This window comes from Aureococcus anophagefferens, assembly GCF_000186865.1.
Source record: "Aureococcus anophagefferens unplaced genomic scaffold AURANscaffold_20, whole genome shotgun sequence".
Lineage (NCBI taxonomy): Eukaryota > Pelagophyceae > Pelagomonadales > Pelagomonadaceae > Aureococcus > Aureococcus anophagefferens.
Genome location: NW_008705580.1, coordinates 42,317 through 56,423, shown reverse-complemented (window position 1 = coordinate 56,423; position 14,107 = coordinate 42,317). Strand labels below are relative to the sequence as shown.

Here is a 14,107-nt window from a genome sequence, read left to right as displayed (position 1 = left end):
GGTGTAGTTTGCTCTTTTTTTGGCTGAGTGCTGGTTGCCGTCACCCTGAAGGCCTCATTAGCCGAAGAGCTGCCCCACGAGAGTATGGCTGTCGCTCTGTGCTAACTGTGGTTCAAAAAATGGCCGCCGGCGACCAGACGTGGGACCCGTCCCTCGAGGACAAGATGGTGCGCTGGACGTCGGCGGCGAGCGAGAAGGAGATCGACCGCGCCGCGCGCCAGCTCGGCGGCGAGCGCCAGTTCAAGAAGCGGCAACCGAAGCCGGAGAAGGCGCGCGTCGAGGCCGGCGTCCGCGTCCACAAGGGCTCCGCGGCGCGCATCGACGCGCGGCCCGACGGCGACGCGCGCGGCGGCGCGCGGCTTCCCGGCGTCGGCGCGAACCGGCGCGACGTCGACTCGGACGCGCCGCAGCTCGTCCTGCCCGAGGATTCCGTCGCCACCGACGAGCGGCGCGCGCTCGAGGCGCGCGGCGTGTCGAGCCTCCGGTGGCACGGCGGCGGCGACGAAACCGAGGCCGCCGAGCCGCCCCGCCTCGAGGCCGCCGAGCCGCCCCGCCTCGAGGCCGCGCCGCCGCCGCCGCGCGCGCAGGCCGTCGCCGTCGCCGGCGCGCGGCCGCCCCCGAAGCGGCGGCGGACGGACGCGAGGCCGCCGAAGCAGGCGAAGCGCGCGACGAACCTCCTCTCCTTCGAGGACTAGTTTTTAAGCTCCGCCTGCGCGAGGAGGAACTCGCCGAGGCGCTGGCCCGCCTCGAGGCCGCTGAGCGCGGCGGACTCGACGGGGCAGGACCGGCGGCGCACGAAGTCGCCGGCGATGGCGAAGGCGAAGGGCTCGAGGAAGATCGCGTCCTCCTCGCCCCGGGACCAGGCCTCCAGGGACCCGTCCGCGAGGCCCGCGTCCCAGCGGTCGCAGCGCGGGCCCTCGACGGCCGTCGCGCCGAAGGGCGCGAGGAGCCGGAGCAGCTCGTCCGCCAGCTCCTCGTCGGCGCCGCCGCGCGCCGCGAACGCCGACGTCGACACGGCGGTCCAGGACCCCGCGGGCGCGTCCGGCCGCCTCGACCGCTCGCGGGCCACGAACTGGACGACGTCCGAGCCCGGCACCGTCGCCGCGTCGAAGGGCGCGTCGACGCCGGCCACCGTCGCCGACAGCGACGCGAGCGGCGCCGCGGGGACGGCCGCGAGCGCGTCCCCGAGCTCGCGGAGGCGCGCCGCGTGGTCGCCGTCCATGGCGACGGTCCCGAGCGCCGCCGCCGCGACGGCCGGCGGGCCGGCGACGACGACGGCGTCGTAGTCCGCCTCGCCGCCGCCGGCCGTCGCGCGCCACGACCCGCCGAGCCAGCGCAGCTCGGACACGCGCTCCCGCGTCGGCGCGTCGCCGCCGCCCATGGCCCGGAGGCTCGCGCAGACGTCGCCCGTGGCCGCCCAGAGCGCGCCGGCGCCGCCGTCGTCCACGAAGCCGCAGAAGTCGCCGCTGTCCCGGAGCGGCGGCGGCGGCGGCGGCGCCGCGCCCGCCGCGGGCCGCTTCTTGGGCACGTGGGCCTTGCTCAGGTAGCCGCCGCCGCGGCTGCCGAGGATGCCGAACTCGCCGGCCCAGGGCGCCGCGGCGCCGCGCTGCTCGAGCGCGCGCAGCAGCGAGCTGAAGCGGTCGTGCTCCGCGCGGAAAAACGGCGCCGCGCGGAGGCGGTCGCCGGCGCCGGCGTCGTAGACGACGGGCGCCAGGCCTCTCGCCCTCAGGCCCAGCGCCGCCAGCGACCCGCTCAGGCCGCCGCCGACGACGGCGACGCGCGGCGCTGCCGCCATGTTTTTTGCCGCAGACTTCAACAAAATGTTCACCCTTCCCAAGGCTGTCGATAATCCCAAACGCCCATGTCCAGCACCCACGAGCGCACTAACGAAGCTACGCCCGGAGCGTCGGGCGGCGGCGGTACCAGGGCCGCGGCTCGTCGAAGGCGAAGCGCGGGAGCCGCGAGCGCACGAGGCGGCAGCGCGCGGCGTACTCCGGCGCGCCCGCGTGGATGTCGCGCGCGAGCGCCGCGAGGCGGGCCTGGCGGTCGTCGGAGGACGGGTGCGTCGCGAGCCAGGACGCGGGGCCGCGGCCGCCGTGGTCCGCGAGTTTCGACATGAACGACGCGGCGTGGCGCGCGTCGAAGCAGGCCGACGCGGCGATGCGCAGGCCCGTGCGGTCCGCCTCGTCCTCGTGGTCGCGGCTGTGGCTCGCGAGGAGCAGGTCCGCCGCGCGCTGGAGAAACTCCGCGCCCGCGAACGCGAAGAGCCCGCTCGGGTCGAGGAAGGCCAGGACGGCGAGCTGGACGCAGCCCGTCGCCGCGCGCCAGTAGATCTTCTCCTCCGTGTGCCCGTGCAGCAGGTGGGAGAGCTCGTGGCCGAGGCAGAAGCCGAGCTCGTCGGCCGTCGGCCGCAGGACGTCGAGCAGCCCCTCGGACACGAAGACGGTCCGCGGGCAGACGCCGGAGACGAAGGCGTTGACCATGGGCGGCCGCTCCTCGGACGTCGAAAACAGCACGACCTTCCAGGCGCCGGAGACGCGGGCCAGCGCCGCCTCGGCGTCCGCGCGCGCGCCGCTCCCGGCGTCCGCGGCGTCGAGCCGCGCCGCGCAGAGCGCGCGCGCGGCCTCGAGGCAGCGCCGCACGACGGGCTCGACCTGCCCCTCCTTCCGCTGGAGCTCGGGGCAGCTCGCGCGCCGCTCGCCGCAGACGTGGACGCGCGTCGCGCCCGCGCCCCGCGCGACGGCCTCGAGGAGCTCCGCCTCCTTGGACGCCGGGTCGTTGGCGTACTCGACGATGCCCAGCTGGCGGCCGGAGCCGAAGAGGGCGCCGCCGATGGCGACGACGCGCGCCGCGCGCACGGCGCGCCGCACCCACCACTTCTCAAAGGCGAACTTGGCGAAGCGGTACGGCGTCGCGACGACGCGCGCGAGGGTCGAGGACTCGCGGGCGACCGGTCGGCGCAGCACCGCGCGGCTCATGGCTACGTGGCCTGGTCGCGCGCCGTAGCTCATGCCTGGGAGGCGCCGCAGCGCGCAGGATGCGATCATGCTTTGCCAAGAATTAGTGGCTAATTAGCGAGCGACCTTGAACAGCAACTTGCAGCAGTAAATAACAATAACTCCCCATCGATGACGCGCTGCCCCGACATGCGGCTCGCGTTCGCGTTCCTCGCCGCGACATCCGCCGCGCTGTCGCCCGTCATCATCGTCCCCGGCGACGGCAGCAACCAGCTAGAGGCGAAGCTCGTCGACAAGCCCGCGACGCCCCACTGGTACTGTTCCAAGAATGCCGACTGGTACCGAATCTGGCTCGACGCCACGGATCTGGTCGCGACGACGGACTGCTGGTCCGACAACATCAAGCTCGCCCTCAACGGCTCCGCGTCGCGGAACATGCCCGGCGTGTCGACGCGCGTGCCGTCCTTCGGCTCCACGGAGGGCTTCGAGGAGTTGGACCCGGCCATTCCGTTCAAGGGCTCCGCGGCCTTCAGCGCCATGGTCGAGGCCCTCGTGAAGGAGGGCTACGAGCGCAACTCGACGCTCCGGGGCGCGCCCTACGACTTCCGCTACACTCCTGACGTCGATCTGCCGTCGATTGGCGACGAGACGCCGGCGTTCACCTCCACCTACGTCGCCGCTCTCCAAGCTCTCGTCGAGGAGACCGTCGACGCCCAGGGTCGCGCCGTGCTCGTCTCGCACTCCATGGGCGGCCTGCAGACTCTCTACTTCCTCAACGCGATGACGGACGCCTGGAAAGAGACCTACGTGGAAAAATGGATCATGATCTCCGCGCCGCTCGCGGGCGCGGCCCAGGGCAGGACAAGGGTGATTCAACGTCGCTTCAATGTGAGTGTTCCGCGCGCGCCCGTTCTAGAAAAAGCATCCACGCTTCGAGACCGTTCCGAGAGATGATCGCTCGTCCAAAAATCAGCCGAAACGAGTGGAAAACGGCCGAGATAGGAGCCTTTGAAGTTGGGGATTTCGCTCTCTTGTCCTGCCCAGGCGCGGCCAAGGAGCTCCAGCTCTTCGCGTCGGGCAACGCCGACGGGCCGCCCATCAGCAGCCAGTCCGTGCGCGAGGAGCAGCGGACCTACGAGACCAACCACTGGCTCTACCCCACCACGTGAACATCCACGGCGTCCTCAGCCCCAAGGGCCCGCGCGCGCACAACGCGCGCCAGTTCGCCGAGGCCACGGCCGGGTGCATGGCGCGCACGCTCGCGGGGCGGGGCACGTGCACGGAAAAGGGCCGCGCCGACGAGAAGACGCGCGACGCCGCGATCGCGCGGCTCCGGGAGCTCGCGTTCGTGGGCCGAGTCCATCTGCCTCTTCCATCTCCAGTTCGGCGCGCCCTGCCTCGCGGTGGAGTTCGAGCACCTCCGATCCCAGCCGCACAACCGCACGGTGCCGCGCGCGGCGCGCAACGTCGACGACGACGTCTACGCCGAGGCGCGCCGCCTCTTCGCCGCGGCTCTGGACCGCCACGGCGCGACGCCCGAGCGGTGCGCGGCGCTCTGCCCGGCAGGGTTCGCGACGTAGCTAGACCGCGCCGCGGCGAGTGCGCCGCGCCGCGGTCACGCCGCTCAAAGGCCTCAACCACGCGTCCCGCCCGCCGGCCGCCGCGACCCTCCCTCCGACGAACCGCCGCTCGACGGGCCTCTGATACAACCCCGACGAAAGTCGCGTAAGTTCACCAGCCCGCGTGGCCGTCCTTTAGAAGTCGCTAGCCTCCCTACTTGAGTAGGTCCTACAGATCCATCCTCTAAGGGAAGGCGACGATGTAGTCGATGAGCTCGCCGAACTGGGACTCGCCCGCGAGCGTCTTCTTGATGCCCGGCACCTCGGCCATGCGGTCGAAGAAGGGCTTGAGGCCGCCCGTCGCAACCTCAGGGATCGCGTTCTTGAACATGACGAGCTTGCAGAAGAGCTCGATCTCGCCGAGCGTGACGCCGGACTCCGTGAATTTGTCGCCCGAGAGGTACTGGTCGTACTTCTTGAGGAACGCGAGGACGTCGTCCTTGATCTCGTCGTTGAACTTGGCCGTCTTCTCGGCCGTCCAGTCGCCGACGGTCATGATCGTCGGCACGTTGCCCATGACCTTCTTCGAGAAGTCCGCCGTGAGGCCCATGAGCATCTCGGAGATCATGTAGTCCTTGCCCGTGCCGAGGAGGCCGCCCGCGGCCGCGCACGCGCGCTGGATCGCGCCGCTCTCGGGCAGCTTCGTGCCGTCGGCGAACTCGGCGATGGGCAGCACGCCCGTGGGCGTCGTGGGCTTGAGGTCCTTCCACTCCTCCATGGCCACCTTTTGGGCCTCGTACGGGAGGCCCGCGACCTCGAGGCACATCGTCGCCGGCAGCCCCGCGGCCTTGACGCCGAAGTAGATGATCTTCTTCGGCGCGGGGACGGAGAGCTGGCTCTTGGAGTTGCCCATGGTGCTGCTTTTGTGGTGGTGCTGTGCGGCGGCGAACTCTTCGAGGAATGACAAGCGAGGGCTGCCAGGGTGGCCGACGATGCGAGCCATCCATTTCGCAAGATTCTCGCAGTTGCTGCCGTTTACAGTCGATGGAGCAGGGGCAGCCCCACCGACGCCCGCGCCGTCGCCCTACGCGCCGACGCCTTCGTCGACGTCGTCGCGGCCGACGCCTTCGTCGACGTCCTCGCGACCGCAGCTGATTTCCACGGGCGACGATGATGGCCCTGAGGCACCTGCAGGGCCGCGTCGCGTGCGTCGCCTGCGGCTCGCTCGTCGCTCGCAGCGACGAGGGCCGCGTCGCCGCCGTCAAGCGCGAGGCGACGAAGGTGATGGAGCTGGTGGAACGGGAGATCGAGGAGGACTTGATCCTGCCCCTGCGGGACACGGCGGCGCGGTTCGCGGGCTACGCCCACTATTTGGCCTATAGCTCCGACGTCGGCGAGAGTTTCCGTGCCGTGCTGCCGGCGACCGCGGTCCGGGCGACCTACGGCGTCGCGGGCCTGTACATGCTGGGGGACGTCTTTTACAACGGCTACGTCGAATCGCACAAGCCGGGCTGCACGCCGACGCACATCAAGCGGACGCCAGCGTCCCGCGGCCGTGACGAGTTTCGAGACTTTGCGTTTGGTAGGCTGACGCTCGCGCACAGCGCTTTATTCCAGTTCCTCGCGAGCCTCACGCTGCCGTTCTTGGTCATCCACAACACGGTGCACCTCTCGGAGAAGTACGTGTTCCAGACGATGAGCAACGTCGTCGTGCGACGATGGGGCCCGTCCGTCGTGGCGCTGTCCATCATCCCGGGCCTGCCCCTCGCGGACGGGCCCATCGAGTCCGCGATCGACTACCTGTTCGAGCACCGCGTCCGCTGCCCGAAGCACCCCGCCGCGGAGTAGTCGAAAGCCCAAGCGCGAGCGCCCTGCTGCAGCGCAGAACACCGCCTAATTTCGAGCGCTGCTACGACGGCAACTTACGCCCCCCCCTCCCCTCCCCGGACGGACGCAGTCGGGCGCGCACCCCCTTCAGGTCAACCTAGCTTCAATTCAAGAACTTGTTCAATTCGCTGATTTCCACAACTCGAGATGATGGCCGCACGCTGCTTCTCGCTGCTCCTCTCCGCAGCGACGGCGCTCGTCGCGCCGCGGCAGACGGCGACGCGCACCGTCGCGCGACTCGCCGCCGCCGAGCCCGTCGTCGACCTGCGGTCCGACACGGTGACGCAGCCGACGGCGGCGATGCGCGCCGCCATGGGCGCCGCGGTCTGCGGCGACGACGTCTTCGGCGACGACCCGACGGTCGCGAAGCTCGAGGCGCGCGTCGGCGACCTGCTGGGCAAGGAGGCCGCGGTCTTCGTGCCCACCGGCACCATGGGCAACCTCGTGTCGATTTTGGCGCACTGCTGGGAGCGCGGGTCCGAGTACGTCGTCGGCGACTGCGCCCACGTGCACATCTTCGAGCAGGGCGGCGCGTCCCAGTTCGGCGGCGCCCACGCGCGCGCCGTGCCGACGGCGGCCGACGGCACGATCGGCGACGCGGCCGCGGTCCGCGCGCTCGTCCGCGTCGACGACCAGCACTTCCCCGCGACGAAGGTCGTCGCCCTCGAGGACACGCACAACCTGCGGGGCGGCGCGGCGCTCCCGGCGGGCTACGGCGCGGCGGTCGCGGCCGCGGTGCGGGACCTCGGCGTCGCCGCGCACCTCGACGGCGCGCGCGTCTGGCACGCGGCGGCGCGCCGCGGCGAGGCGCTCGCGGAGACGGCGGCGCCCTACGACTCGCTGTCCGTGTGCCTCTCCAAGGCCCTCGGCGCGCCCGCGGGGTCCGTCGTCGCCGGCTCCGGGGACTTCGTCGCGCGGTGCCGCCGGCTCCGCAAGGGCCTGGGGGGCACGATGCGCCAGACCGGCGTGCTCGCCGCCGCGGGGCTCGTGGCGCTCGACGAGGTCCTCCCGAAGCTCTCGGAGGACGCGGCGCGAGCGACGGCGCTCGCCGCGGGCCTCGGCGCGCTCGGCTTCGACGTCGAGGCGCCGCAGACGAACCTCCTCTACTTCGGCCTCGACGAGGCGCGCTTCGGCTTCTCCGCGCGGGCGCTCGTCGACCACTGCGCGGACCGCGGCGTCCGCTTCCTCGTCGTGCCCGGCTCGACGCGCATGCGCATGGTCTGCCACCACCAGATCACCGCGGACGGCGCCGAGCGCGCGCTCGCCGTCATCAAGGCCGCCTGCGACTCCGGGCTCCGCTGAGTGTAACTCCGCTTTCTTTATGCCGCGAGGACCGGGGCTGCGCGCGGCCAGGTCCTGCGTTCGTCGGCGAGAGAGGCACAGAGGCGTCGCGAGGGGGGGGGTTGCTCCGCAGTGGCGCCCCGGCCGACCCCTCTAGCGCAGCGACGCTGTACTCGAAAGTCAGGATCTTGAGCGCGATCGAACCTTCATAGTACCGTCGACTAGGAAACCAAGGGGCACGTCCAACACCATCGATGGTGGCGAGATCGGCTGTGCCGGATTTGTCCGTAGGAGCGCGGTGGACGAACGAGGCCCGTAGGGTGGATTTTGGACCGACACCGAAACTGCGTCTCCGGCACTCACCAACCGTCCAGGGCGACGCCAGGGGTCATGGGGCGTCGCCCCGACCACAAAAAGCGACCGTTCTGCACCTATACGCAGCGCATGGCTGGCGCGTATACGCGCGTATTCGTACGTAGGCGGTCCTTTTTCGAGGATATTGTGCCGAGATCGTCGAGTTAGAAAGAGCTCGCATCACGCGAGCGTAGCCACCGGACCTCTCCCGGCGCATGCAAAAAAACCTGACTTTAGACGCCGCCGTCGCGCGACACTGCCGACGTTGCCGGAGCAACCCCCCCCATCGTCGCGACGCGCGCCGACAGTGTTGTGGGCCATCGAGTCGTTGTCGTTGGGCCACCTGCTTGCGCTGTCACTCGCGCGCGCTCTGTCCACACGCGCAGAAAGCAAATGGCTGACATGGACGCCCCCGTATGGGAGACGTCGAAGGAGAACGTCGCGGTGCGCAAGGGCGGGCGCGACGTCAAAGACCTGGCGCGCAAGTTCGGCGTCGTCGCCGGGCCCGCCGCCGGGGCCGACGACGAGCGCGCGCGGCTCGAGGCCGCGCTGGCGACGGACTCGGACGACCCGCTCGCGCCGTGGCTCGCGTACGTCGCCTGGCTCGAGCGGGAGCGGCCGACGGACGCGCTCGCCGCGTTCGAGGTCCGCGAGCGGTGCGCGCGGCGCTTCAAGGACGACGCCGCGTACAAGAACGACGAGCGCTACGTCGCGGTCTGGCTCGCCTACGTCGACCGCCTGGCCAAGCCCGACGATGCTTTCAAGTTCATCCACAAGAAGAAGGTCGGCGAGACCCGCGCGTCGTTCTGGGCGGCCTGGGCGCTCCAAGTCGCAGGGCCGCTTCAAGTCCGCCGCGGAGCTCTACGAGCGCGGCGCGCAGAAGGACGCGGCGCCGGCGGGCGTCCTCGCGGCGAAGCGCGCGGCATTGGACGCGCGGCGGGAGCGGCGCGAGGCCGCAGCGGCGGCGAACCCGGCGCCCGAGCCCGCGGCGGGCCGCCGGGGCCTCGGCGACGGACCGCGGGGGCGCGGCGCGGGCCCGGCCCGCGCGCGGCCTCGGGTCGCGCGCGGGCGCGGCGCCGGCGCCGCCCCAGGTGCCCCAGGGCGGCTTCGCCATCTTCGTCGACGACGCGCCGCGGTCGCGCCTCGACGCCGACGCCGGCGACGCGGACGACTGGCCCGACTTTGGCACGCTCCAGGAGCGCGTCAAGGAGAACGAGCGCGGGCCGACGCCCTGGGCCGAGGCCGCCCTCGAGGCGCCCAAGCCCAAGGCCGCGGCGCCCCTCGGCTTCAGCCTCTACGTCGACGACGACCTCGCGCCGCCGGAGCCCGCGGCGCCGCCGGCGCCCATCCGCGACTAGGAATTCCTAGGCTCCGGTAAGCACATGGACATTAGCCCGCGGCCGCGCGCCGCTCGAGCCAGTTGCAGAACGTCCGGACGACGCCGTGCGTGAGGACGCCCGGCTCGAGGCGCGAGAAGCGGGCGACGCCGTCGCCGGCCGCGGCTTCGAAGGGCCGCGGGTCGTCCGTCGCGGCGCAGACGAGGGCGTCGGGCGCGAGGCCCGCCGCGGCGAGGGCCGGCGCGGGCGCGAGGAAGAACGTCGCGCCGCGGCCGCCGGCGGCCTCGCGCGCGACGGCCGCGCCCGCGCCCGCGCCGCCGAGGAAGATGCGGTCCGCGGCGACGCCCCGCTCCGCGACCTCGACGCGCAGCGCCGCGACGACCGCCGGCGGCGCCGACGCGTCCACGAAGAGCCAGGCCATGTCGCCGTCCGTCACGAAACGGCCGCCCCAGAGGCGCTCGACCTGCCGCCGCGCGGCGGCGGCGGTCTCGTGCGCGACGAAGACGACGACGGCCGGCGGCGGCGACAGGCGCATCCACTGGAGCGACACGCCGAGCGCCTCCGACGCCGCCGGGCCCGCGGCCGCGGCGGTCCTTCGCCTTCGCGCGTCGACGCGCGACTTCGCCACGTGGAACGCGGGCGCGACCCACTCGCCGCAGCCGCACTTGGTGCCCGTCCAGCTCCACTCGCCGAGCTTCGCGCCGCAGGGCCGCTTCCCCGAGCCGGGGCAGACGAGCTTGCCCGGGCCGGAGGCGGGGAGCGGGCCCATCCAGCGCATGGGCTCGTCGAGGAAGTAGCTGGCGCAGGCGTCGTCCGCGCCGTGGGTGACGCGCGCCGCGGCGAAGAGCGGCGCGCGGCAGGCCTTGCAGCGGTACTCCTCCGCGAGGACGCAGGCAGACATGAGGCTGAACGTCTTATGCTGCTCTCTCTGCGGCAATTCGCCAAGTTGATCTGCACCGCGGTGCATCGTGACGCGCTATGCAGCCCACCTTTTTTCATTGGAATGACCACGAGTTCCATCGTCGCCGCAGTCGTCGTCGCCGTCGCGGGCGCCGGCGAGGTGCGCGAGGCCTGCGGCCGCGTGCTCGACGCGTGGCGCGCGGGCGGCTGCGTGAAGCGCAAGGCGTCGAAGTGCCGCTTCATCCACGTGCCCAAGACCGGGGGCTCGTCGCTCGCCGAGGAGCTGAAGCATCTGGGCTACAGCGTCTACAGCGGCGAGAAGTGCTACTGGGACGACCCGGGCAACGCGCGGAACGGGTCCAACGCGCTGACGTTCCTGCGCGCGCCGCGCGCGCACGTGCTGTCGCAGTACATGGAGTGCGCCTACTCGCACTTTGGCCGCAAGCACACGGAGGCCTTCGCGCGGCTCGCGCCGGGCTCCGCGCCCTTCCCCAACGGGAGCGACGGCTTCGCGGTCTGGCTCGACCATTTCGCGGACGCGGCCTGGACCTGGGACGGCGGCGGCGACTGGGATTGCTACAACCCGAGCAACATGATGGCCCGGGCGTTGACCTGCGGCGACGGCGCGCCCGCCGCCGCGCGCGGCGCGCGCCGCCGCCTCGGCGGCGACGAGTGGACGCGCAATTCCCTGGGCGCGTCGCGGAGCGACGTGCACCACGTGCGGCGGCGCGGCGTCGGGCCGAACCCGGATCTGGCGCTCGCGGCGGCGACGCTCGGCCGCTTCGACATGGTGGGCCTCACGGAGCTCTACCACGAGTCGCTGTGCCTGCTCCGCTTCCGGCTCGAGGGGGCGCTGCCCGACGGCTGCGACTGCGCCTCGGCGGAGGCCGCGGAGCACGCGCACGACGACAAGGGCGTGCCCCGCCACTCGCTCGACGATTTCGCGGGCGGCGTCCTCGGCGTCGTCGACGCGCTGACGGCCGTCGACGCGGCGCTCTACGTCCGCGGGCTCGACCGGGTGCTGCGGGACCTCGCGGACCTCGAGCGGTGCGCGCGGCGCACCGTCGTCTGCCCCGCGCGCTGGGCGGACCTCGCGCGCGAGACGGCCGCCGTCCCGGGCGCGCGCGCGGTCGTCGACCGGTGGCGGCCGACGTCGCGCGCCCGCGCCGTGAAGGCGCCCAAAGCGGGGGACTACCGGTAGTAGCCGTTACCGGCGCCGACGGCCTGCCGCAGCCCGAAGGCGAAGAGGTTCAGCTCGCGGTCCGCGGCCTCGAACGCGCGCAGGGAGTAGGACAGCTTCTGCGGCGTGTACATCTGCGACGCCTTGGGCTCGTACTCCTTCGTCAGCTTGTCGAAGGCGTCGAACTCGACGACCTATGCGGGTATTCGTCTCCGGCCGAAAGCGCTCGCGCCGACGCCGGCGCCGACGGACGCGATGTACTCCATGGCGTCGCGCGCGTGGAACCGCGTCGCCTCGGGCAGCGCCTCGAGCCGCGACGCCGAGTCCAAGCACTCGCGGAGCGGGCCGCCCTGGCGCATCAAGTCCTTGGCCACGGGCCGCAGGTTCGACGGGTCCTGCGACCGCTCGTAGTTGTCGAGCGTCTCGCGGATCGTCGCGCGCGCGCCCGCCGTCACGACGAAGCAGTCGCGGGCGGCGGCAGGCCTCGGGCAAAGCGTCGTGGCGATCGCAGCGCGCAGCATGTGCGAGCGCGTGAGGTGCTGCGAGGTTGGGTGTTGTTGTGTGTTTAGCGTCATCCTCATCGGCGCGCGCTGCCGCGCGTGTCCAGCGGCGACGGCCGCGAGCGCTGCGGCCCACAGCAGGTAGAGCATGTCCATGGGCTCGTGACTCTTGTGGCAGAAAAAGTTCAATAATCGGTTGCGCAAGATGGGGCGTCACAGGCGCGACATCGAGCCGTGACGCACGACGGACAGTATGACCTCGCGCCGCGTCCGGAGCTGGAGCGACGACGACGCGTCGCGCGGCAGCGACTCGCCGGCGCCGCAGACCTTCACCTGGGAGGACCGCGCCGTCGCCCTGCTCTGCGCGGCCGCGCGCCGCGGCGACGCCTTCTCGGGCCCCACGGGCCTCGGGCGGCGCATTTTGGGCTTCGACGAGCCGTGCGCCGCCTGCCTCGCCCACGTCGACGACTACGGGCGCGGCGTCGTCCTGCGCGACGAGCCGGGCTGGGCGCGCGGCCGCCGCGTCGACGGCATGGACGCGCGCGGACCCGCGGCCCGCGGCGTCGACGGCGTCGACGCGCCGGCGCGCCGGCGCGCGCTCTCCGACTGCCGCCGCATTACCGCGCTGGCCGTGCGCGGGAACACGGTCGTCGTCGGCGACTCGGACGGCCGCGTCTACGTCGCGGGCGCGGCCGGGCGCGTGCTCTACGCGTTCGCGAGCGTCGACGACGGCGCGTTCCGCGACGAGCTCGTCCTGTTGGACGTCGCGTCCATGGAAAAGACGCGCGTCTTCGCGTTCCCCGCGTCGACGATGTCGTCGACGGCGCTTCGGTGCGCGGCGACGCGCGACGGCGCGTGGCTCTGCGCGGGGAATTATTGTTTCCACGAGGTCCCCGCGACGGGCGCCTACGCCCCCGTCGCGCCCTCCTTCGCGGACACGATGCTCGAGCGGGAGACGCTCCACCACGGGTCGTCGGTCGTCTGGTCGTGCTGTTTTCTGGAACGCGGCGACGGCGTCACGTGGCTCCGGGGCGTCGACCGGAAGATCTTCTGCTACGAGGTCTCCGGGCGGCGCCTGGCCTTCGTCGCGTGCCTCGAGGGCGGCTTCAACGGGCCCGCGTACGCGCTGAGCGCGTCGCCGTGCGGCCGCTACGTCGCGAGCGGCGGGACCGCGTGCGCGCCCGGCGCCCACCTCGCGGGCGCGAAGAGCGCGCTCGTCGTCTGGGCCGCGCACGTCGAGGCGGACCGCCGGGCGGCGTCCTTCGGCGACGACGGCGACGAGCCGCCGCGGCCCTTCGCGAAGCCGCCGCGGCTCCGCTTCTACATGCGCCTCAAGCTCTCCGTCGACGACGCCAAGGCGCCCGCGGTCCTGGTCGCGCGGCCCGCGCGGTCCCGCGATCCGAGCTAAGTTACCGCGCCGAGCATCGCCGCGCGGCAGCGGGCGTGGAAGGGCCCGCAGGCCGCCGCGGCGACGTGGACGTGGCCGTCGGAGATGTCCGCGCGGAGGCCGCCGCCCGTCGCCGGGTCCTCGGCGAAGCGCCACGCGTCCGCGCCGGGGAAGGCGACGGTGGAATCGCGGCACGCACGCTCGAGCGCGGCGTTGAGGCGCCGCGTCGCCGCGACGCGCGCCGCGAGGTGGCCGACGAACGGCGCGCGCGGGTTGTCGCGGCCCTGGTCGCTCGCGGGCGGCACGGCCAGCGCGACGGCGACGACGCGCGCGCCGAGCGCGGCCGCGGCGTCCGCGGCGTAGGCCTCGATGCGCGAGACGTACGCTCGCGCGAGCGCGTCGGGCGCCGCGAGCGCCTCGGTGCGCGCGTGGCACCGGCAGTCGATCTCGCCGTAGCTGAACGCGATGACCACGACGCCCGGCCCGCGCCGGTCGCTCTTGACGAGCACGGACTCGACGGGCGGCAGCGACCGCTTCCCGTGGACCCAGGAGTACATACTCCCGCCCTCGAAGTGGGACCGCACGAGCGTCGAGAAGAGGCCGAGCGCCTTGCCGCCGTGGCAGTCGCCGATGGCGAGGATGCGCCGCACGCCGGCGGAGCGCAGCGCCGCGTCGAAGCGCGGGCAGACGAGGCCCGACGACGCGTGGCGCCGAACCCGGGCGTGGCGCTTGCCCGCGAGGTGTTCCAGCGCCTGCGCCTCCGAG

General features: G+C 72.7%; 4 protein-coding genes across 4 annotated transcripts in view; 3 read left to right on the top strand and 1 right to left on the bottom strand.

Moving 5' to 3' along the window:
• Positions 1-3,194: 3,194 nt before the first annotated feature.
• Positions 3,195-3,803, top strand: AURANDRAFT_6565 (hypothetical protein; the record flags this gene model as incomplete). The annotated part of the gene is made up of 1 exon (XM_009041390.1): positions 3,195-3,803. A coding segment is annotated over one exon (609 nt), but the record flags the coding sequence as incomplete, so codon positions are not given.
• Positions 3,804-5,800: 1,997 nt separating this feature from the next.
• AURANDRAFT_30370 (hypothetical protein) lies at positions 5,801-6,364 on the top strand (the record flags this gene model as incomplete). Its single annotated transcript, XM_009041391.1, has 1 exon — positions 5,801-6,364. One exon carries the CDS (start codon positions 5,801-5,803, stop codon positions 6,362-6,364), a length of 564 nt encoding a protein of 187 aa, XP_009039639.1.
• Positions 6,365-6,661: 297 nt separating this feature from the next.
• On the top strand, positions 6,662-7,684 carry AURANDRAFT_3609 (hypothetical protein; the record flags this gene model as incomplete). Its single annotated transcript, XM_009041252.1, has 1 exon — positions 6,662-7,684. A coding segment is annotated over one exon (1,023 nt), but the record flags the coding sequence as incomplete, so codon positions are not given.
• Positions 7,685-13,359: 5,675 nt separating this feature from the next.
• The window catches only part of AURANDRAFT_66134 (hypothetical protein), a gene marked incomplete at both ends in the record, with an annotated part of 5,601 nt that continues 4,853 nt past the window's right edge, over positions 13,360-14,107 (bottom strand). The window contains one exon of the mRNA XM_009041258.1: positions 13,360-14,094. Within this exon, the coding sequence (XP_009039506.1) occupies positions 13,360-14,094 (735 nt within the window). The remainder of the gene's footprint in view (positions 14,095-14,107) is intronic.